We start from the raw sequence: 24,048 nt of genomic DNA, 5'->3' as shown, positions 1-24,048 counted from the left end.
AGAGAGAAATTCTCGGCCTCGAATCTCGGTACTATAACTTTATACTCGGTAAGATCAAGCACCGGATAATGCACGGAAGTTGCTAGGTAATTCGACAAAGTGGCAGTTTTGTTCGGTACTTCGTAAAAGGAGAGGAAAAATAAACGGAACGTAAGACTCGCGTGCGACGGAAAACTATAAAATCTCACAGATAAGATATCCAAGAATGAGAGAAGAATGAGAGGGAAGAACAAAAAAATGACGTTCAAATTACATCGGTCACGAATAGAGTTATTGCGATCGTAAATTTTCCAATTATATACATTATTCGCTTTATTTCGTGAAAAATATTTATCGAATAACGATCTTATTCTTCTTCTTCTTCTTCGAGCTTTTAATTATCTCATCGCTTATTCATAAAGCAGAAAAACGTATTTGTACACGTATGCACACGTTTAGATATAATGTTGGAAAATAGCTTAGGTGTTATTTTAAATGCGAGATAATAAAAGGATAATAATAGAATAAAGAAATATAGCGGAAATGAAAGAAAAAAGAAAAGTTATGTCATGTTAGTTTTCATTTATATTTATCTGCATATGTATCTGAATATATAATATGTTCTTTTCTCTTTTCTTTTTGAATTTATTTCTTTTCGCGCGTTTACTAGAGGATAAAATTGAGAGCTGCGCGCGCATACGTTGGGGGCCCAGACTAGGAATATGATAGAAACATAATGCGCATGCGCGAATCAGTCTGCCGTAAAGGAACATAGTGAGTTTTTATATTTTGTTAATTGTTAATAATTATTTATATATATATATATATATACAGATATATGAATATTATTAATTAATTGTTCTCACGTTGTGTAGTGAAAAATTTATCAGTGATAAAACTTGTGTAAAAAACTTTGATAAAAGAACTTAGAAAACTTTAATAAAGTTTTTTAGTATTCGAGGTTAATTGTTCTTGTAAGTATTTTTGTTAAAATATATATTTATTAATTCAATAAAACTTGTGTTAAATCTAATAATCTTATATAAATCTCTTCAATTTATATTACAGATCATTCTTTATTATCCGGATTTCAATTGGAAACCGAATCCTATTGCTGTATTACAATATTTGTGAGTACTTTTTTTTCTTTTATTACTCCAAAGAAATATATCTTATAATGTTTTTTAATTCTATTACATATTATAATAAAAATATTTATATATTTTATTATTAAAATGTGCAATCAGTAAAATTATAAAATAATACTGACCTAAGATAGAATTACATATTTGAATTGATATTCTATTCGCAATACTAGTTATTACATTTCTTAAAACAATTAGTTTAATTAGAATAAAATTCTTTAAATATGCTTTTCTTAAAACACCTAGTTATATTGTGTAAGATCTAGATTGATTTCTCATGAATTGACTGAATGATACATTTTAATAGTACTATATATATTATATATATTTGGTCATTACTATAAACAGTTATAAATGCATAACGTAATTATCTATAATCAAAAAATCCAAAATGTTATCGTTATACGTCAAGAGAAAATAACATCATTAATTAGATAGATAAACTATAAATATAACTAAGTAACAGTAAAGTATTATAGGAGATTAAAAAATTAAGAAAATAAAAGTAGAGCGAGGAGGAGAAATTTAAAAATAAAAAAAAGAAAATAAGAAGCCGAAGAAGAAAAAGAAGCAGAAGAAAAGAAGAAGAAGAAGGAGAAGAGGAAGAAGGAGAAGAAGAAGGAGAAGAAGAAGAAGAAGAAGAAGAAGAAGAAGAAGAAGAAGAAGAAGAAGAAGAATTGCACCTTGCTCAACGAGCCAGTTGTTACTTGTTGGGGTAAAAGCAAAGTGGCTCGCAGCCACTCCCGTCTTTTGATTCGCGTGAGATAGTCGTCGTAGTCCTTCTCTTCCTCTTTCTTTTCTCTTCTCTTCTTTTTCTTCTTCTTACTCCGAGCGAAAAGGAGGCATCCGTAGAACGATAAGCGAATGATAATGGATGAAGGCGAAGAAGAAACGTAGGTTGGAGGATATACCGGAAATTGGATGCATAGCCAACGCATAGCTCCAGGCTTATATATTCTTTTAACGTATACATATATCTATAAATGTATATAAATATATATATATATACATTATAATTTATTATAGATAATATATATTTATATAATACAAGATTATATTTTATTTTATATATTTTATTAGATTAGACAGATTATATACATATATATATACACATAACTAACATACATATATGTATATTAAGATAAGCATATATATGTTATTGTAAAAATTATATTGTTTATCATATGTGGTATGCATCATGCATATATATCTAAATATATATATATACATAACTACCATACGTATATGTATACTGACATGTATGTATGAATGCTAATGCAATGGAATTTACTGAAGCGAAATGTTCGTTTCTTTGGCGAATGATAACCGTTCAAGTTGTTGAAGCGTTACAAATTCCGTGTAACAGGAGCGTTGTGAATCGTCAAATCGATTCCTTTCAAACAGGTGACAAGAAGTTTGCTGGAATAAATCATTTTTTTGTTACTTCTTTTTGTTCCTGTAGGTGCCAAGTTTTTTGTTTTTTTTTTTTTTTAAATATATTAATCTTGATAAGCGAAATGCATCTCGTTATGCATTTACAATATTTATAGTAAATAACAAAAACGTAAATCGTTCGTAACAACCGGTGAAGATATTCACCGTTATTTGGTATTCTAATGATACGACTCGTTCAAAATAATAAAATGAAAATGAAAATAAAAAATATAAAGAAAAAGGAAAAAAAGGTTTCACGAAGTGGTAACAGTTGATAAAAGAAGTCCTTTCATTTACAGTTAACTCGATGTGCAATCTCTCGTTTATCGTGTGGTAACATTTAAACGTGTTGCACTCGATATCTTACATTAGAGATAGAAGAGGACCGTATGAGACCGTAATCTAATTTATTTTTTTTTTTCTTCTTTTACTTCTTCTTCTTCTTCTTCTTTTATATCATTTTTATTTTGCATAAGATCAACGGATTAACATGAGTCCTTCCCGTTAGATTAGCTTGATTATTGCATTTAATGTAATGGAATATTTTCTATCTTATTATTTCTACGTTTATTTTATTTCTATTTTGTTATTTTTTTTCCTTTCTCAAAGGCGGGTAATAAAAAAGTAATAATTACGATAAGCTCGAGATAATATTGACTTTGGTATGAAAACATTCAAAACGGAATGGTAATGATTGTATGTAACGTGGATATTTAAATATATCTATGTAAACATAAAAACAGTGAGAGTGTTTAAATTTGTTTTTTTTTTTAAAAAGTTTATGGCTCATGTTAGCGGGCTATACTATGACTCATTGTTTATACGTTATAGTGAACGAACGGTTAACGTATAATACTACTCGATATACGGTAAAGATATTACGTGAAATAATAATAATAATAATAATAATAATAATAATAATAATAATAATAATTAATATAATACATAAATTATCTTTAATCAATTCGTTGAATTAAATTAATTGCAACGATTTTTAAATGCGCATTTAATTTATTTTCGCATTATTATAATTTCGGATTTTCGTATATAAATGTTAGATATATTAACCTGAGATAATAATAATTTAATCGTAAATTATTAAAAAAGTAAAATAAATTAAAATAAATAACTCGCGTGGATCGTTTTAAAGTAGTTGGATGAGAGTGGTGGGAGTGTTTACATTCGCTGAGATCAAAGGTGTAACTCGGAAGTCGTTGTTAATTCGCCATAAGAGGAATGCACTTAATGCAAGTGCATGGGATATTACGTTATAGCCATAAGAGCGAGTAAAATTATCTTACAGGACATTTTGCTTACTCGTTGTTGCATTTAATATTATACGAAGTAGTTACTTCTTCCTTCAGTGTTTGCAATTTTTATATGAGTCGTTCTAAACGAATCTTAATTCTGTTTCCTTTTATTTCTATTTCACTAGGAACACAGTGCAACAGCAACAGCAAACTCTTCTCGTGCACTCATCGAAAGAAGAAGAAGAAGAAGAAGAAGAAGAAGAAGAAGAAGTTTTCTTTTTCTTTTTCTCTCCCCTTACTTCTTGTCGGTTGATGCAAATGTAGTGGCCAGGAATAGAGGAATAAGATGAGAGACGAAGGGTGAGGAGGAGGAGGGTGAGAGGAGACAGGCAGAGTTAACGGCAAGAGGAGAAGTGGAGGAAAAGGAGAGATGAAGAAGAGGAAGAAGAAGAAGAAGAAGATTTAAAAAAAGAAAATAAAAAAGAAGCATCCAGGAGGAACTGGATGTACCGCTCAAGGACACGATCTACCTCAACGGCCAGTCTCGTGACGAGGATGTATACCGGGAGGGAGAGAAGGTGGAGGAGGAGGAGGAGGGTGGAAGTCGCCAGACGAGGAATGAACAAGATGAAGAAGAAGAAGAAGAAATAATCGAAAAATAAGTCTAATAAAAAAGATCACGTTCGCGTTTCACATTCACAAAAGCAGAAGCAACAGCAGAAGAAGAAGAAGAAGAAGAAGAAGAAGAAGAAGAAGAGGAGGAATAAGGAATTGAATCCTAGGGTGAGTAGTCCGTGTTTACATTAAACCAACGTTCGAGATCCTTTTTTTTAAATGGTTGATTCCAACTACATCGATGAAACTTTTTGAATCCGCAGAATCGTGCCGAAGAAACGTCGTGGGATATCGAAAGAAGGAATGACTGAAGAATAAGAATAAGAAGAAGAAGGAGAAGAAGAAGATTCCTTTGTTCGTCTGCTACGTGCTCGATAAATTAAGGGCTTGGAAGGACGTAATCCGTATGTAAAACGTTAGTTATATGCTAATGTCATCATTAATACTTTTTTCTTATTTCTATTAGTTAGCTTGTATTTTAGCATGAAGGAGTTATTTTTAAACGACCAATCGTTTAAGCTCTTTCCTTTTTTTATTTGTTTTTTTTATTTTTTTGAAACTGTGACGAACATCAGCTGCGTTTTATCGTGCATGTGTAAGTATGTAATATAAAATGGTTTTTGCGAGGAAAAAGAAATGGAAATTCGAATTCGCTTGTATCTTCTTACTTTTAACCCTTTCAGTACAATATCAATGCACTATCAATGCAAATAATGTAATATTTTGTCGTGTATTGATTATTGTTTCGTATCTTGTGTCACAAATCTCAAATTAGATAAAAAAAATAACAAACTTTAATTATTAATTATAATTTATTATTAGATGCAATATTAGTAAAATCAATCAACGAAACACAAACACACTAGTAATAAAGTATTCCATACTTACTAAACACTTCAGTTAAGAGTATTCAGTACTGAAAGGGTTAAAAGGGATATAAAACATATTCCGACGCAATATGATTTGATCGTTGCTATTATTTATCTCGTTATTCTTATATATTATTGTTGTCGTTGTTGCATTACTTGGGTTCGTTCTACAAAATTACGGGTAACATCGTACGTTTCTAAGAATGCGACGTAACGCTGCGAGGTGCCGCGATGATTATCGGTAATTGCTCTTAAGCCCCTTTTGCATTTATATGCCTCTAGGCAACGAGCAAGCAATTTTATGTTAGTAGCAACAGCAACAGCAGCAACATCAGCAACATCAGCAACATCAGCAGCAGCAACAGCATCAGCATCAGCAATAGTACCAGCATCAGCTTTCCTACCTATTCAAATTCCAACCCTTTTCGAATACGTACATACACGAGGATAATTATAGATTTAACGTCGCCATATTTCTGGTGCTCTTAGTATATTTTAGTTTTCCTTTTATGCGTCTACACTACGACATTCAGAATCTCTCTTAACTGTTGAGTAGAACATCATTTGCATTTATGTAAATGTACTCTATTCTACAATATTAAAAAATCCTTCTGGATGATTATATTATATTTTTGTTAAATTATTTCATCGTGATTATATCTGTTATAGAAATCAGACCAGAGGTTTTTAGGTGTACGCGTTATTTTTGTCAAATTTCTTTAATTAATCTGAATATTTTACAAATGTCAATTCGTTTTGCATTAACAAAGTAGAATTGTTTTTTCTTTTTTCTTCAACATTATCTCGATTCGAATATTATGTAATAATAATAATAATAATAATACGTAATGAATTATGTAACGAACGAATATAAAAAATTATATTACTTTTAAATGAGATGTAAATAATCAAAGGCGTTGTTTAGAAATCGTTTTAAAGTGTATATACAACGCGTTGTGTGGAATTTATTAAACGTAAAGAATAGTAAGATCGCTTTCGAGATTATTATAGGGAACGATTGCATAAGTGAATATACGTAATAAGTAAGTAACATGTAATTTCTATATATATATATATATACGTATTTATTTATAATTAAGTTGCTTATTTCTATCCCGTATTAAACTTTCGTGTTTTGTTTTCACGGTCGCGTAAAAAAGAGGGTCAGTGTCGAGAAAGGGTAATGAAAACTTTCACCCGCTTTCTTCGGTTTAACGTAACAATAATAAATCCATATTGGTTTTTACGTAACGTTAAAACCACAGATCATTCTCAGATGATAGTTGGAAAATAAATGCGATCATCATCATCATCATCATCATTGGTTGAGATCCCAACGAAAACGATTTGATCGATGATTTCGTAGTGGTTAGTTATTATTCTTACTAATACCAATATAATATACACGCAAATAATACACACACACATATACATGTATAACACGTTACCAATGGAATTACTCGTGTGGTCGAGTTAAGTTTATGATACTCCGTTATACGGTGACCGCGAGCAAAAGATTGTAAAAATTGTTATTACCTGCGACCAAGATGAAGATGATTAGATGGGAGTGGGGGGGAGGGGGGGGTCGGAGGAGGAGGTAAGGAAACACGTCGTTGCACATTTATTTCTATTAAAAAAGAAATATTTCTAAACGTAAAACCGTTTTGTATATATATTAATATTTCTAATGAAATATTAAAAGCAGCAGGATGATGTTGATCTTACGGTCAATTTAATTAAACTCCTTCCTGCCGTTTGATCTTTCACTATAACGCGTAGTGCATAATTTAATTTATAAATCTATCTTTATTATATATAATTATCAAGTATAGTATCATTGAGGAGTTACTTTTCCTCTCCCAATCCTCCCTTCCCCCCCCGTATAATAAGTTTCGCGATTTAACGTTTGTCCTGACACGACCCCTAACAGAACGTAGAATTTATTTGAAAATCAAGTTGGAAAGAAATTGAAAGGGACTAATGGTTCGTGATCTTTTGATATCGAGCCGCGGAATTACACGCCGTAGAAAGATTGAGAAATGTATTTAGAGAGAAGAAAAGAAAATAAAAGAAAAAAATAGGAAAAAGGAAAGGAAGAAAAATATCGTAAGATATTGCAAGTATAAGATGCAACCCGCAGGACCGGATTTAACCAATGCTAGGGGAGGGCAAACAAAAATGTTAAATAAACATTCCACGGTGCAATAGCAATAGGTTCTCTTTATTCTTCTTCTTCTTCTTCTTCTTCTTTTTCTTTGCGAACTTCTCTTCTCATTTATTTTCTTTCGAACGATCACAGAAAAGGGAGTGTACCTCGTGCACCGGCACGCCTGCACGCCTGCACGCCTGCACGCCTGCATAGCCGTTAATCAATCTCCAGGCGCTCGTTTCGTGATCTTTCTATTTCTTTTTTTCCTTTCTTTCTTTTTTTATTTATTTCTCGTATCTTCGAGACAACTAATGATAAGCTGTCGTTGTTGATTGACCGATGATAATCTTATTCTTTCTTTCTTTCTTTCTTTCTTTCTTTATACTCGTGTTATTTTGTATTTTGATTAATCTTTCATTCAAAATCCGATTTTCTTTTTAAGAAATTACTTTATATATTATTGAAAGTCTTTTGTAAAAAAAAAAATACGATCTTACGATTTCTTTCATCCTTTTTCTTTTTATTGAAGTTATACTTCTTTTGGGGCGTTGGGGAAAATGTAACGGGGAGTGATTTTGGTTCCGAGCGTTTGGAAAAACACACCATGAAGTTTGTCGGTATTTACGACGCGCGGTAAAACAATTTCAAATATACGGCATGAAGTTGTCTTCTTTTCCTTCTTCCCCCCTTTTTTTCTCAAGCGGGTCACTCATTCAAGTACTAATCGTAATCAGCGCTGCTTTACTTAAATAATCGAGCGGGAACTAGTGCTATCACAGCGCCATCATGGTCGTTGTCGCATAAAGTAATTCGATATATCTCCCTAATATTAAGCGTGGACTGATATCTATATTTTGATATTTTCTTTTCAATTTTTTTTATTCTTTCTTATATATATTTATATATAATAATATTATTATTATTATTTCTTTTTCTTTGAAGTTATTTTTTGAAGTTATTTTTGAGGTTATTGAGGTTATGTTCGTTTTGGTACGGCAATGAAGTATAACTTCTTACGTGCGTACATAAGTACACACACCAGTTTTTTAATTATTTGTCGAATAATATGTTGGTATGTAATATTCTTTCGTTATTAATTATATAATTTTCGTATATTAATTTTCATTGTTTAAAGTTTGTAGTTAAAAAAGAAAAACAATTGGAATCTTTTTCCCTTTTTAATTTACGAGACCGTTATCAATTACGATTCAATTCGAAAACGATATTACTTAAAAGACGGAAGAAGAAGAAGAAGTAGTAGTAGTAGTAGTAGTGGTTTCATAGTTGCCATAAGCTACGGTTAGATGAATAACTCTTTGCTGGTGGTCAAATCCTCTTTTAGTTTTCTTCTTTCTCTATTTTATTGTCTCTCTTTCTCTTTCTTACTTGTTAGTGTCGGTAGCCGCAGAAAACCGAACGGTAGGCGTTGGAATCGTTGGGATTGGTGATATAAACATTTTCCTTAACCACGAATACAGAATAAATGGATAAAAGATTTGAGTATAAAGTAATATATACGAAGTATAAGTATAAAAAAGGATTGAAAAAATGGTACGCGTTTTAACGCGCATACCAACTTGTACACTTTCTTCGTTCGTTTTTCGTCGACGCCTACTTTCTAACGGTAATCTCGTATCAAAGTATTCGAAAGAATGATTCTAACAACAATAAAAAGAAAAAACAGATACTAAATTAATGTTATAATATTTGTGTTAAATATAAGTTAGATTTATCGTAATATAATATATACCATTAGTCGGATTATAATATTTCGATTTACTTTCAATGAAAAATATATTTGATATATAATACTTAATTATTGTAAAATATAAATATTACACGTTATATAGAATTACTTTATTCAATCTAATTCCCAGTTAATTAATTAACGTTACACATTATAAATATTCTCTCATACAAAATTAATGATAATAATAATATATTTAATGAATAATTTGAATGATAAAGTTACAAGAAAATTAATCAAATAGAAACAATATAATTATATAGGATCTTTATTAATTATTTATTATTATTATTATTATTTTTAATTACATTAACCGACGGATGCTGTATGGATATACTTTCTTAGATATCGCATGGTGGTAAGTGATAAGAAAAAAAGAAAGAAAATAAAAAGAAAAATAACGTTAACGTTAGAAACACATCGCACACCTTGTTGTACCGTTCTAACGAGCCACGTTAGAAGTCCCATGGCATCCCGTATACCACCACGAGAAAAAGCAATAACGTGAACAGCGATAGAAATCTTATTTCTCGTGAAGGAGATCACGATGAAGGAAAATGTAAGAGTGGTGAGATGAGGAGAGAAGAAGAGAGGAGAGGAGAGAAGAGGAGAGGAGATGAGAGGATAGATGAGACGAGAAGAGTTCGCAAAGATCGCTTTGGCTTTGCTCGCACCTTTGATCTCTCGCAGGAAAATGGAAGCAGGAAGTTACTCTTGGTATTGGAACCTTTTTTATTTCTATCAACTCGTAAAACGAGTGTACAATTTTCTCCACAATAAAATCATTTTTTCTCGATTGTAATAAATTTAGTCTCATGATCGTGGAATGATAATCGTGGTTAATAAATTTGTTTTTTTTTTTTTGAAGTTATACTTCTTTTGGGCGTTTGGGAAAATGTAATGGGAGTGATTTTGTTCCGAGCGTCTGGAAAAACGACACCATGAAGTTTGTCGGTATTTACGACGCGCGGCAAACGATTCAAGTTTACGGCATGAAGTTGTCTTCTCTTCTCCTCCCCTTTTTTCTCAAGCGGGTCACCCATCCAAATACTAATCGAACTCAGCGCCGCTTTACTTAAATGATCGAAGCGGGAACTAATACTATCACCGTACCATGGCAGATATTATGATATTTATTATTCTTCTAATATATATAATAGATATCGATCGATTGAAATATGTTTCTTTCCTTTTTTTTTAAATAATAATAATAAAATAATAATAATAAATTGTGTTTTTTTTTGTAGTTATTTTTTTAAAGTTATTTTTGAGAATTGAGGTTATGTTTCGTTTTGGGACGGCAATGAAGTATAACTTCTTAAGTGCGTACATAAGTACACACACCAGTTTTTTTTTTTTTTTACTTTAGGTTTAATAACGACGACAAACCATCGATACGAATTTTTATTAATATTATTTATAGTCGTGGTAATAAATTTGTTGTTTCTTTTTATAATATCTTTTCTTTTTTTTTTTGTTTTTTTTTTTATTAGGTTTAATAATATCGTATATTTTCTTGCGATCATTGGAAATTATATCGAACGTTTTATTTCAAAAACGGTTAATAATAAATATTCGTTTAACGATAACGCGTTAATCATAAATATCGATAGAAATAAATATGGATCGTGTAATAAAGATTAGAAAAAGGAAAAAAAAAATAGAATTCCAGGTAAATAGGTTTTGAGTTCGTTTCGCATTTTTGGAAATAAGACGTAACCTAAATTCCAAAGATCACGTTTCTCAACGACCTCGAAGGTAACGAAAATAAAAAACCGGTAAAGGCAGGTAACATCGAAAGGGAAGATTTAAAAAGGTCATTCGAATGTGTGTGTTTCAACTTTTTTTTTTTTTAAATAGAAACAAATATATTTTTATATAAATATATAAATAAAATATATATATATATATATAAAATATGTTTTATAAAAATATAAAACAAATATATATATAAATATGTTTAAATATATTTTTGTATATTATTATTATTATTATTCCTTATATTTTATTAGTTCAATTAAACATTGAATATAAGAATATAATTCGAATAAGACATTAAACGACGCGAGGATAGAAAAATAATAAAATATAGTAGTATTATTTATGAATGAAGATCGTAAAGAATTCGGTATTCGCGTGTTAGAAGAATTATCTCGGTTGAGAAAATAATTCATTTTTTTTTCTTTTTTTTTCTTTTTATTTAAAGAAAAAGAAAATCCCTACGATATAGGCACGCTAACGAGAATTAGTTGATGAACGTTAATTTATATAATATAACTCTCGATGGGTTAGTGTGTTGTTGTATAAATCGTCTGGCATTTTATTACGAGGAGGAGGAAGAGGAGGAAGAGGAGGAGGAAGAGGAGGAAGAGGAGGCCGGCTTAAAGGAATCCTTGATAATTGTGTTAAATTATACGGATGCAATTAGCGTGTCGCTATCTTGCTATACGAGTAATTTGGCCCGGAGTTGAGAATGAGCTGAGAATGAGAGAGAAAGGGGGAGAAAAGTAAAACAAGAAGAAAGAGAAAATAAAACGAGAACGGTTAAAAGAAAATATCAAATATCAAATAAAAATCGTATAAAAAGAAGGAGAGAAGAGAGAGAGGTGAAAATGAAACAACGGTCGCGTTTAACCAATTGAAAATGAAAATGAAAACTAGTTTGCTTTTTGTAAAAGAGAAATTCTTGTTTTTTTTTTTCAGAAAAGTAGGCTTACCTAAAAGAATACAAAGAGAGTTATGGGATTAAAAAAGGGGGAGAGTGGGGTGGGCTGGAAAATAATGTAATTGAGAACAAGGGTCGCATGATGTTTTTACGAAATAAAATTGTTTACAAAATTTCGAATAATGGATGAAAAGAAAGGTGAATATCGGTCATTCGTAGAATGGAAAAGGGAACGAGACATCGAGAACAACGTATTGTTGTTACCGACCTAATCTTATAACGGGATTAGGCTTCGTCATTCGTCGTGTAATACCCGTTCGAGTAGTTCCAACAATATACGCACACGTACACTCAATTTATTAACGATTTCCAAGTGTTATTAACCTTTTGGTTTTGTTTAATACGTTCTCTTTCTTCGTTTATTTATTTTATGTAATTTTTTTTTTGTAATTTTCTTTTTGTATACACGTAACTTTCTTTTTTCTTTTATTTCAGTTCATTGTTTTTTCTACTTTCGTGCAATAAACGCACACGAATATTGTAATTCTTTCGGTACGGTTTTTTTTAATTAATAATACTTTATTTATTTATTTATTTATTTATTTATTTCTCTTCTTTTTTTCTTGTTCTTTGTTTTTTTTTGTTTTTGTTTTGTAATTGTTACTTTTTTATCATCCTGCAAATAAAAAATATTTTAATGTATTTCGCAGGACGTTTGAATTTTGTCGATTAATTAATTATTTATTTTTTATTTTTCTTCCTTTTTCTCAAACATCTTTTTGTTGTATTATATATATTAAATAAAATAAATAAATAAATAATATATAATAAATATAATAATATATAATAATATATAAATAATAAAATAATATAAAAAATAAATAATATATAAAATAATATATAAATAAAATAATATATAAAAATATATATATATATTTTTTTTTCCTTCGCATTAGGAATTCTTTACAATGCATCGTTTATACTCGTGTAATCCAATGATAATCACATATAGCACGCGTGTAATACTTCTTTAAAATACATATGTATTCTTCCCATAGGAATTTGATTAGCTGTATAATTTCCAGGCTAGAATTTCTTTGCTCGAGTTAGATTCATTTTTTCTTCTTCTTCTTATTCTTATTCTTATTCTTTTTAACGATTCGATTATATGTAAATTGTCGTCGTAAATAAATTAAATTCGCGTGACGTGTATCACGAGCAGGAGGGAAAAGGGGGAGGGATGAGAGGGATAAATGAGTTCTTCAAAGTATAACAAATTATTTCGGATATGAAACGCGTAGAATAATATTGATTTAACGATAAGCTCTTATTTTTCTTTTCTTTTTTTTTTTTTTACTTTTTTTTAGATTCATTTATTATCTTTTTTCTTGTTCTGATAATAATTAATAATATAATACGAATAATATTAAGATAATAAGATAATTTGGAGAGAAGTCGTAGTAGAAATAAAATAAACTAAAATAAAATAAAATAAAATAAAATAAAATAAATTGACGACAGGATGGAAATAATACTTGATCAAACATTATGCTAAAATAGATATTATTCGATCGAGTGGACAAAGAGCTTAAGCCATGGGGGTTAGGACGTACCCGATATTATAGTGATTTCAAAAGGAAGTATTATCTATCTCGTCTCGCATCTGCAGTTATAACGGTGCATCCTATCTCTCTCTCTCTCTTGCCCCCCATCATCGGCACGTATAAAATCGCAGCAGCAACGAGAGGAACGATGGTTGTAACGATCCAGATATACTTACGTCATGATTACGGTGATTTTACATTGTGCGAAATTCACGAGACGACGAATGATTCGTCTAATCTTCGTGGCTTTAAATCATAGATTATGCGTCTGTTATTCGTCCCGGAAACGGCGCTAACGCGTACAACGAACTACCCGGCTACAGGAACAAGAAATATATATACAATATATATATATATATATATATATATATAATAATTTAAATAGTATGAGATTAAAAAAAAACAAATGGGAAAAAAAGAAGAATAATAATAATAATAATAATAATAATAATAATAATAATAATAAAAGGATGCGCGTGTACGGTTCGCTGCATAGTCATCAAAAAAGGGGGGGGGTGAAGAATAAGAAATGGAAACGTAAAGAGAACATAATTTAAAAGTATATCGTATGATAGGATAAAATAGGAAGTTGAGTTCTCAGTTAAAATACCGCACGAGCCAGGAAGATATCGCATACGTGAACGTAAACGGTATTACATAATCATGAATCTACGAGGGATATTTCCCGTTGACAATCAGCGAACCGTCGTCATACGCGTTTAGATTATCAAATAGAAACGATCTTTCTTCTCTTAGGTTTATTTTTATCCTCTGTTTTTTTTCTTTTCTTTTTTTTTGAGGTTATACTTCTTTTGGCGCGTTGGGGAAAATGTAATGGGGAGTTGATTTTGTTCCGAGCGTTTGGAAAAACGACACCATGAAGTTTGTCAGTATTTACGACGCGCGAAGTTGTCTTCTCTTCTTCTTCCCCCCTTTTTTTCTCAAGCGGGTCACCCATCCAAATACTAATCGTACTCAGCGCTGATTTACTTAAATAATTGAGCGGGAACTAGTGCTATCACAGCGCCATCATGGCCGTTGTCGCATAAAGTAATTCGATATATCTCCCTAATATTAAGCGTGGAATGATATCTATATTTTGATATTTTCTTTTTCTATCTTTTATTCTTCCTTATATATATAATAATAATTATTTTTTCTTAAGTTATTTTTTTTTCTTTGAAGTTTTTTTTTGAAGTTATTTTTGAGGTTATCGAGGTTATGTTCGTTTTGGTACAGCAAATAAGTATAACTTCTTACGTGCGTACATAAGTACACACACCAGTTTTTTTTTATTCTTTCTTATATATATATATATATAATTATTTCTTTTTAAGTTATTTTTTTTCTTTGAAGTTTTGTTTTGAAGTTATTTTTAAGGTTATTGAGGTTATGTTCATTTTGTTGGCTAAGAAGTATGCGATCTCCTAAGGTGGATGCATTAGTTTGACAATTTGATTCTCTTAAAAAGATGATTATAAATTTGATTCGATCGTTTTCTTGTTTATTATAGTTCAAAAGCAAGATTACCGATACAGTATAGAACTGTTGTATGAACATTTTATGGATTCCTCAGTATGAACGAACGGCCATAAGTGTAACGGTCTTCGAATGCAATGGTGAGAGCCAAAGAGGTACGGTTACCGTTGTGCGGTCCACAAACTCCGGACTAGCCGATATCCTCTTTTAGTGAATCGAGTACATAGCAATCTTTCTCTCCCTCTTTTTATATATTTTGTATCCTTTGGATTTTCTTCGCTATTTTCAATCGTTTCATATTTTTTTTTCTATTTTCTTTTACCTCGATACGTCATCTCGTCAATTTTACGACAAAACATCAGAACACAGAAATAAATCATATTGAATTCATATTTTACTTTACGGTCATTAATAATAATAATAATAATAATAATAATAATAATAATAATCATTGAAAGGTATGTGTGTTTTAGAACGACACGATGAAAAATCATTCTAATGTAAATCGGTTCGGTCCAACATCTGTGTACCATCGGAACGAATGATCGGGGAATCGGTTTTACCGTTATCTTTCGTAAATACGTATAATGAAGAAGTTGCACGCGATAGTTGGTTGGTAGGAAGAATATATGTATATACGTCAAGAGGAGGAAAGAAAGGGGGGGGAGGGTCAGTTGGACGAAAGTAATGTCAACGTTAAACCTATTGAAAAACTTATTGCAATGTTACTTTTAACGAGATACTGGAAGGAACCCGTTATTTAATGGTTTACGTTATTATTCTTTTCTCTTTTTATATTTTGTATTTTCATATGTAACGTGATTTTATAAAAAATTGTTGTTAATATACCGTCGAATAGAAATGATAATATATTTAAAAAAGAAAATATAGTTTAATATCGTTTTATATTATAAATTTATTCGTATAAATCCGAATCCGTTCTTTTGCTTCGTAATTTCTTTCGAATTTTACCAATATAATTGAACGTTTTAAAATGATAGTACGCGGCAGAGAAGAAGAAGAAGAAGAAGAAGTAATATTTATTATATCAGAGTAATATATCCGGTTGTGATATTAAAATAGTAATAGTGAAGAAGAAGAATAAGAAGAAATAATATTTATTATATCAGAGTAATATATCCGGTTGTGATATTAAAATAGTAATAGTGATAGTGGTAATAGTATGTATATAAATTTAAGGATCAATTTATATTTATTATTACGTTAATGTTATCTGCTTCCTATTAGAATTTGTTCAAATATAAAATAAGCAATGAGGAAGGAATATTAATTATTAACAACCGTGTCCTATAAATGCAAATTATCATTTGTAAATACATTTATCGTTGCTTTTTATAGATCTACTCATATTTTTCTATATATATTTGTAAAAATAATTATTGAATATTTTGAAAATAATATTAAAAATGAAAATCAAGATTTCCATTCAGAGACGATCAGCAAACTTATACAAAACAACAAAATTAAAAGTTCAATAAAAATAAAGTATTCTAATATACTGATGAAGTAACTAGAAAAGTAATACAAAGTGGGGGGGGGTTTAAATGTATGAGGGGCTCTTCATTCTATCTCTTTTCTATCATTACTCTTATCCCTTACACAGAACTACTACTACGACTACTATTCAAGACGAAGAGTACTACTCGAACGTCGTACCGATCTGATATCCGTTTCCAACTAGCATCTGAGATTAAACTGCACCGAACACTAGGATATGCAACTACTTACATGCATACCCTTTTCTTTCTTTATTTATTTCTTTCTCCTTTTTTCTGTCTCTTCTTGTTCGATAGAAGATTATAACGTTCAGCCAGTAAGTTTCCTTGTAATTGCCAACGGAATTGACGATATTTTTCCAACCAATTTGGAAAAAGAAAAGTAATTATCCTTAAGAAAGATATGTTTCAATTTTAATTAACATTTATATTTTATTTATATAATATTATAATATTTATAATTTTATTTATATAATTTATATAATATTTAATTAACATTAAACGTACCTAGAGTTTCATGTATAACAATTTCTACCATAATCGAATGATACTTCATCTATCCAAAAAATCATATATAATGTAATCAGAATTTTTGATTCGTCAATAAAACTGGTCAGAAATTTTTCCCCCGAAAAATTGACAAACAAAGTTAAATTCATTTATTTGATTTCATTGTAATCATCGTGGTACGTTTAGTGTTAAATATTCATGAATTTGTTAGATTATTTTTCCAAATCTTTTCGTTGATCGACTATCTTTGATTTATGATTATCGTAACGTTGATTTAACAATTAATGAAGCTTAATACACAATGTTACACACGTGATACTAAGTTTGAATTTATCGATAGGAACTACTACTACTACTTGGATGATCGAAATACCGAAGTAAGATACTTCTTATCGAGTTACATGTTCTCAATGGCATTAGATATATATACCTGGTATTAGATAACCAACATGTATTCTTGTTTCTATGTTCTCAGTTATCATCAAGGATATACATATACATATATATATATTTTTTTTGTTTAATAAGATTCTCGTTAGTTTGTAATTCGAATTAGTGGTTGGTACTAGAAGAAACCTTTTATTACTTCCTCGAGCATTAACGCGGTAATGCAACTATAATAAAAAAAAAAATAAATAAAATGGAAAGTCGAGTATAATCCTCGTTCGATTATGTTGTTTTATTTCTTTTATTTTATTTTATTTTATTTTTTTTATCTCGTAGAGAGTCGAAAGTACAAAGGCAATTATAAGAACCGTTTGTTGCTCGATTTATAGTCAAAGAAAAAAATACAAATAAAAACAGGTAGAATAGAAAGGATGCGGGTGGGTGGTCAAGGTCTCGATCATTGGATAGGAAATAAGAAAAGGTGAAGGGGAGAAGAAGTATGCCTTTGAAAAAGGTCAAAGATATTTTATCGAGACAGCTGTCTCTCTCTCTCTCTCGCATTTCTTTGTGTATCTTCGATCTCGTTTATCGATCATGTTCAAAAACATGATTTGCCAATCTTATTTCTCTGCAACGTGTGTTACCAAATGATCATACGATGTTATTGTAAATCGTACTTTACAATGATTCAATGAATACAATCTAAATTCAATTAAAATAATATCATTGTGTAAATTTACGTGACGAATAAATAATATATGATTTGGATTTTTACCACGATTAGGTATCTTACGTAAGAATTATTATATCCAAATTGTAATATTGAAATATACTAACTACGTTATTTTTTTTGAGGTTATACTTCTTTTGGCGCGTTGGGGAAAATGTAATGGGGAGTGATTTTGTTCCGAGCGTCTGGAAAAACGACACCATGAAGTTTGTCGGTTATTTATGACGCGCGGGAAAACGATTTCAAGTTTACGGCATGAAGTTGTCTCCTTTTCTTCTTCCCCTTTTTTTCTCAAGCGGGTCACCCATCCAAGTACTAATCGTACTCAGCGCTGCTTTACTTAAATGATCGAGCGGGAACCACTGCTATCGCAGCGCCATGGCCGTTGACGCATAAGTAATTCGATATCCTTATATTTAGTATGAACTGATATCTATGTTTTGATATTTTTGTTTTTTTTTGTTTTGTATTCTTTCTTATATATGTAATATATCGATCGATTGAAAATATGTTTCCTTTCTTTTTTTTTTAAGTTATTTTTGAGGTTATTGAGGTTATGTTTGTTTTGGTACGGCAAAGAAGTATAACTTCTTACGTGCGTACATAAGTACACACACCAGTTTTTTTATTCTTTCTTATATATATATATATAATAATAATTATTTTTTAAGTTATTTTTTTCTTTGAAGTTTTTTTTGAAGTTATTTTTGAGGTTATTGAGGTTATGTTCGTTTTGGTACGGCAATGAAGTGTAACTTCTTACGTGCGTACATAAGTACACACACCAGTTTGCCAATCTTATTTCTCTGCAACGTGTGTTACCAAATGATCATACGATGTTATTGTAAATCGTACTTTACAATGATTCAATTAAAATAATTCAATTAAAATAATATAATTGTGTAAATTTACTTGACGAGTAAATAACATAAGATTTGGATTTTTACCACGATTACGTATCTTATGTAAGAATTATTATATCCAAATTGTAATATTGCAATATATTAACTGCGTTATCTTTTTTTTTTCTTTTTTTTTTATTTATATCAAGGAAGTTGTTACAAAGCGTGCCAAGTGTTTGGTAATGAGCCGGTGTTGTCTCTTCCTTGCGAGTTCGTTCGCCCTTACGCACCTTCTACGATGTATTCATGTATGTATATATATGTGTGTGTGTGTGTGTGTGTATTCGCTCGAGTGGTCACGCGTGTAGAGAGCCTTGACCTGCCACCGTGGCTTTCTCTCTCTCTTTCTCTTTCTTTTTTTCCTTTTTTTTTCTCTTTCCATCTATTTATCTATTTATCTATCTTCTTACTTTGTTTTTTCTTTCTCTCTCTCTCTTACATATACAAAACTGATACGGATGATGAAGAACGTACAACACGTGACGTGACTTGGACGCGAATAACTTTCTCATTAGTGTTAGGATAACTGGGAATGGAAATAATTTGTGGCTTATCTTTGACTTTAATTTTCGGCAGGTGTTACAATTGTTCACTTCTACCTGCATATTCTAACCGACCTACTATTATTACAATAGGATCTGTGGGAACAACGGCTAACGTATATTTAAGATATTTTATCTCATATTTTTCTTTCTTTTTCTTTTTTCTTTTTTTTTTTAGAAATACACTTACGGGTCGTTCTCATTCTCTCGATACTAATCTTAACCTCTTTTCTGTTACAGGTAAGAACGCGGATGTATTGTGTTGGAAAATCGAATGGGGAAATATATGGAACAATTTAAATTGAAGATTTGTAAGTATAGAGACGTATTATTATAAGTAAATACAATAATTTATTAAATAGTTTTATTTATTGTATTATTCGTGTATATCTAGGAGAAGAAAGGAAAGAATTATTCTTTAAAGAATAATAATAGGAGATACCCAAAAAGATTTGAGATTGAAAAGGTTGAAAAGTTTGAAAAATGGTGTACTATGGTATGTATGATATGATGGTCAATAATTTTTATAATAATTTATTAAATAGTATCAAAAAAAATTGTTTAACATTTTATATTATTCGTGTATATTTAGGAGAAGAAAGGAAAGAATTATTCTTTAAAGAATAATATTAAGAGATACTCGAAAAGATTTGAGATTGAAAAGATTGAAAGGTTTGAAAAATGGTGTACTATGGTGTGTATGATATGATGGTTAATAATTTTTATAATAATTTATTAAATAGTATCAAAAAAATTGTTTAACATTTTATATTATTCGTGTATATCTAGGAGAAGAAAGGAAAGAATTATTCTTTAAAGAATAATAATAGGAGATACTCGAAAAGATTTGAGATTGAAAAGGTTGAAAAGTTTGAAAAATGGTGTACTATGGTATGTATAATGTGATGGTTAATAATTTTTATAATAATTTATTAAATAGTATCAAAAAAATTGTTTAACATATTGTATTATTCGTGTATATCTAGGAGAAGAAAGGCATGAATTATTCTTTAAAGAATAATAATAGGAGATACCCAAAAAGATTTGAGATTGAAAAGGTTGAAAGATTTGAAAAATGGTGTACTATGGTATGTATGATGTGATGGTTAATAATTTTATAATAATTTATTAAATAGTATCAAAACAATTGTTTAACATTTTATATTATTCGTGTATATCTAGGAGAAGAAAGGCATGAATTATTCTTTAAAGAATAATAATAGGAGATACCCAAAAAGATTTGAGATTGAAAAGGTTGAAAGATTTGAAAAATGGTGTACTATGGTATGTATAATGTGATGGTTAATAATTTTTATAATAATTTATTAAATAGTATCAAAAAAATTGTTTAACATATTATATTATTCGTGTATATCTAGGAGAAGAAAGGAAAGAATTATTCTTTAAAGAATAATATTAGGAGATACCCAAAAAGATTTGAGATTGAAAAGGTTGAAAGGTTTGAAAAATGGTGTACTATGGTATGTATGATGTGATGGTTAATAATTTTTATAATAATTTATTAAATAGTATCAAAAAAATTGTTTAACATTTTATATTATTCGTGTATATCTAGGAGAAGAAAGGAAAGAATTATTCTTTAAAGAATAATATTAGGAGATACCCAAAAAGATTTGAGATTGAAAAGATTGAAAGGTTTGAAAGATGGTTCTACGATGGTGTGTGATGGTTAATAATTTATCGAAGTATTATAGACGAATAATACCGACGACTATCTTTGCACGTTTCCGTGCAAAACCTTCTTCTATCCTTTTCCTTCTCCTTCATGGAAGCGTAGCGAAGAAGAAGAAGAAGAAGAAGAAGAAGGAAAAGAAGAGAGTCTTGGTCAGGGCCGTAGTCAGACCGAGGTCAATGTCCAGGCGGCGCCTGTAAGATCCTCGGAGCAGTGGCAGAACCGACGGATAGTGGGGCAGGTCGTGTTTTTAACATCGAGAAAAAGAAAAGCAAAACTTACAAGAAGTGCTGGTACGAATGGGTAGAAAAGATATACGGAAAGAAGACGACACATACACACACAAACACACGCACACACTGGGACTCGTTCAGTTTCCACCAATGCGCTTGTTTGGTTGCTTGCTTGCTTACTTGGTTGTTGTTTGATTGCTTTCTTCTTCGATACCATGCGAATCCATTTAATTTCAATTGATTTCTATAGTCAACTTTCGATCCTTCTTTAGACGTCCTAGTTTTTTTCAAATCAAAGTCTTCATTCGAAATATTAACGGATGGGGGGCGGGATTTAAGGTTAGGTTTTGATTTATTTTTCATAGGATTTACAAACGTTGTTTGAATGAAGGATTGAGTAGAAGGGATAATATTTCAAATATATATGTAAAGTAATTCAATTTTTAATGAGTCAAATTGGCTCAGTCCGTAAATCTAATGTTAAAGGGATTTTATTTATTTTTTTCTTTTTTGTTTTTTGAAGAAGAAAAAGTATCCTATTAGATATAAATTAATGTTAATGTTTAACTACGTTTATTGTTCATCTTAATCGTTACGTTTCTTTTATTATCGTAAGGATGTAACGATTCTAAACATCCGATAACGTTTGAAATAATTTGAGTTGATGAAAGGCGACGTACGACAATGATCGTGTTGATGACGATAATGATGATGACGATGATGATGATGATGATGATGAGACTACGTGGAAGAAGAAGAAGAAGAAGAAGAAGATGAAGAAGAAGATGATCGGTCACGGTACGTTTAATTCGCAACAAACGAAATAAAGAAATTTCCTGTAAGATCCCCAACTCAACACAAACCCCTCCTTTTTCCTCGTTACGTTGTCTATTACGCGATCCCGTGCGTTAATGAAACTTTGATATCGTTCCTTTTTCATTTTCTTTTTTTTCTCTTCCAAGGTCGTTCTTAATGTCGTATATTATCGTTCTTTATTAAAGAACCATTGCAGAAAAAAATGTCTTACAATGGTACACATAAAATGTTTAGGTAATCTTATTACAACGCGACAAATCTTTTTTACAACACTTAACTTCTACGTCACCGGATATAACATGTTGATTTTTTTGCATAATTAATTGTTGGTCTCATATAAAACGGTATTTTCTAAGAATCTATTTACAGTGTTACCTGTATTTACTGTACATTAAGATGAATCAACAGTTAGTGCATTTTAAATGAATATTTTCAATGTTAATTTAAAGAAAAAAAAAACAGTTCATTTGATGCAGTTTCAAAGTTAAGTTTCAATGCAATATACTCACGAACTCTTTTGTGTTAATCATTAATAATATTCTTGCTGGATATATATATAAAAGTGGGGTGGGGGGCGCGGGGGCTTGTGTAAATTTAATTGGTTCAGTAGGATATTATCTAGTCGATATTATGTACTATTTCTTCAGGCGTATAAATGAATCATGGTAGAAGTTAGAGAAGAAAGAACCAAGTCTCGCGGCCATCGGAGTATAAGATGAAGTGTTACGCTTCCCTGGCATTGAACTCACCGGCTTGGAATAGAAAAGCGATTGACCTTTCGGTGTATTTTCAAATTAATTTGACCATTGCAAAGAATTCGTTTTAAAAAAGAAATAATTTAACAATCAAATCTATTGCATATTACATGTTTTTTATTTTTATGATAAATTTATTATTTGCATTATCGTTAGATGTAAATTGAAAATAAAAAGAAAAATTATTTTCGAAACGTGGGGGTCATCGGAGTATAAGATGAAGTGTTACGCTTCCCTGGCATTGAACTCACCGGTGTGGAATAGAAAAGCGATTGACCTTTCGGTGTATTATCAAATTAATTTGACCATTGCAAAGAATTCGTTTTGGAAAAGAAGTAATTTAACAATCAAATCTATTGCATATTACATGTTTTTTATTTTATGATAAATTTATTATTTGCATTATCGTTAGATGTAAATTGAAAATAAAAAGAAAAATTATTTTCGAAACGTGGGGGTCATCGGACCGAACGAATCACACGAATAGAAACCGTGATACCAGCATGAGTTATTCGACTTTCGTCGTTCGTTTGTTACACGAATCGAAAATACGTTTTTAGAATACCGATGTGAATTCGATCGTCAAGTTTCTCTCTCTCTATCTCTCTCTCTCTCTCTTTCTTTCGTTATCTTTCTTATTCCGTTTCGTAGCGGAGTGTTTCCTTTCATTCGTTCGTTCGTTCGTTCGTTCGTTCTAAAGTTACTATAGGCGACATTACGTGGCACGAAGTTGCTTAATAGTTACGTCCCTGACTTTGAACCACGACATTCACCGTGGGAATGCTGAGAGAAAGAGATAAAGAGATAAAGATAGAGAAAGAGAGAATTAATCCACGAGGAGAGTCAACTTTTCTCTCTCTCTCGTGAGACAAGAAAAAAAAGAAGAATATTTTTCAATGAATTAGAAGAAGGGGGGGGGAAAATATTAATCAATCGTACAAACAAATAATTCTTAATGATTGTTTTAACATTAAACGTATCATGAACTGTCTGTCGAATGATCGCGTTCCGTAATTTTCTATAAAAA

The 24,048-nt window shown here is 30.4% G+C and overlaps 1 protein-coding gene and 1 long non-coding RNA gene across 6 annotated transcripts; both read left to right on the top strand.

Moving 5' to 3' along the window:
• Positions 1–719: 719 nt before the first annotated feature.
• LOC122517441 lies at positions 720–4,033 on the top strand. The gene is made up of 4 exons (XR_006303854.1): positions 720–753; positions 855–953; positions 1,048–1,109; positions 3,994–4,033. It is a non-coding gene; the product is annotated as an uncharacterized LOC122517441 (long non-coding RNA).
• Positions 4,030–22,197, top strand: LOC122517439. 5 transcript variants are annotated; one of them, XM_043635827.1, is made up of 10 exons: positions 4,030–4,591; positions 4,687–4,827; positions 19,765–19,835; positions 19,919–20,020; positions 20,117–20,218; positions 20,314–20,415; positions 20,511–20,612; positions 20,707–20,808; positions 20,904–21,005; positions 21,101–22,197. In XM_043635827.1, exons 4-10 carry the CDS (start codon positions 20,018–20,020, stop codon positions 21,209–21,211), a joined length of 624 nt encoding a protein of 207 aa, XP_043491762.1. In that variant the 5' UTR covers positions 4,030–4,591; positions 4,687–4,827; positions 19,765–19,835; positions 19,919–20,017; the 3' UTR covers positions 21,212–22,197. The 5 variants fall into 5 exon arrangements, with proteins under 5 accessions (XP_043491762.1, XP_043491761.1, XP_043491763.1 ...); XM_043635826.1 differs by having other exon boundaries at positions 4,687–4,838; XM_043635828.1 differs by having other exon boundaries at positions 4,687–4,838; positions 20,904–21,022; positions 21,101–21,244.
• Positions 22,198–24,048: the final 1,851 nt, after the last annotated feature.

The sequence above is a fragment of the Polistes fuscatus genome, unplaced genomic scaffold, assembly GCF_010416935.1.
Source record: "Polistes fuscatus isolate 324 unplaced genomic scaffold, CU_Pfus_HIC Scaffold20, whole genome shotgun sequence".
Classification (NCBI taxonomy): domain Eukaryota; kingdom Metazoa; phylum Arthropoda; class Insecta; order Hymenoptera; family Vespidae; genus Polistes; species Polistes fuscatus.
This window is presented reverse-complemented; position numbering and strand designations above follow the sequence as displayed.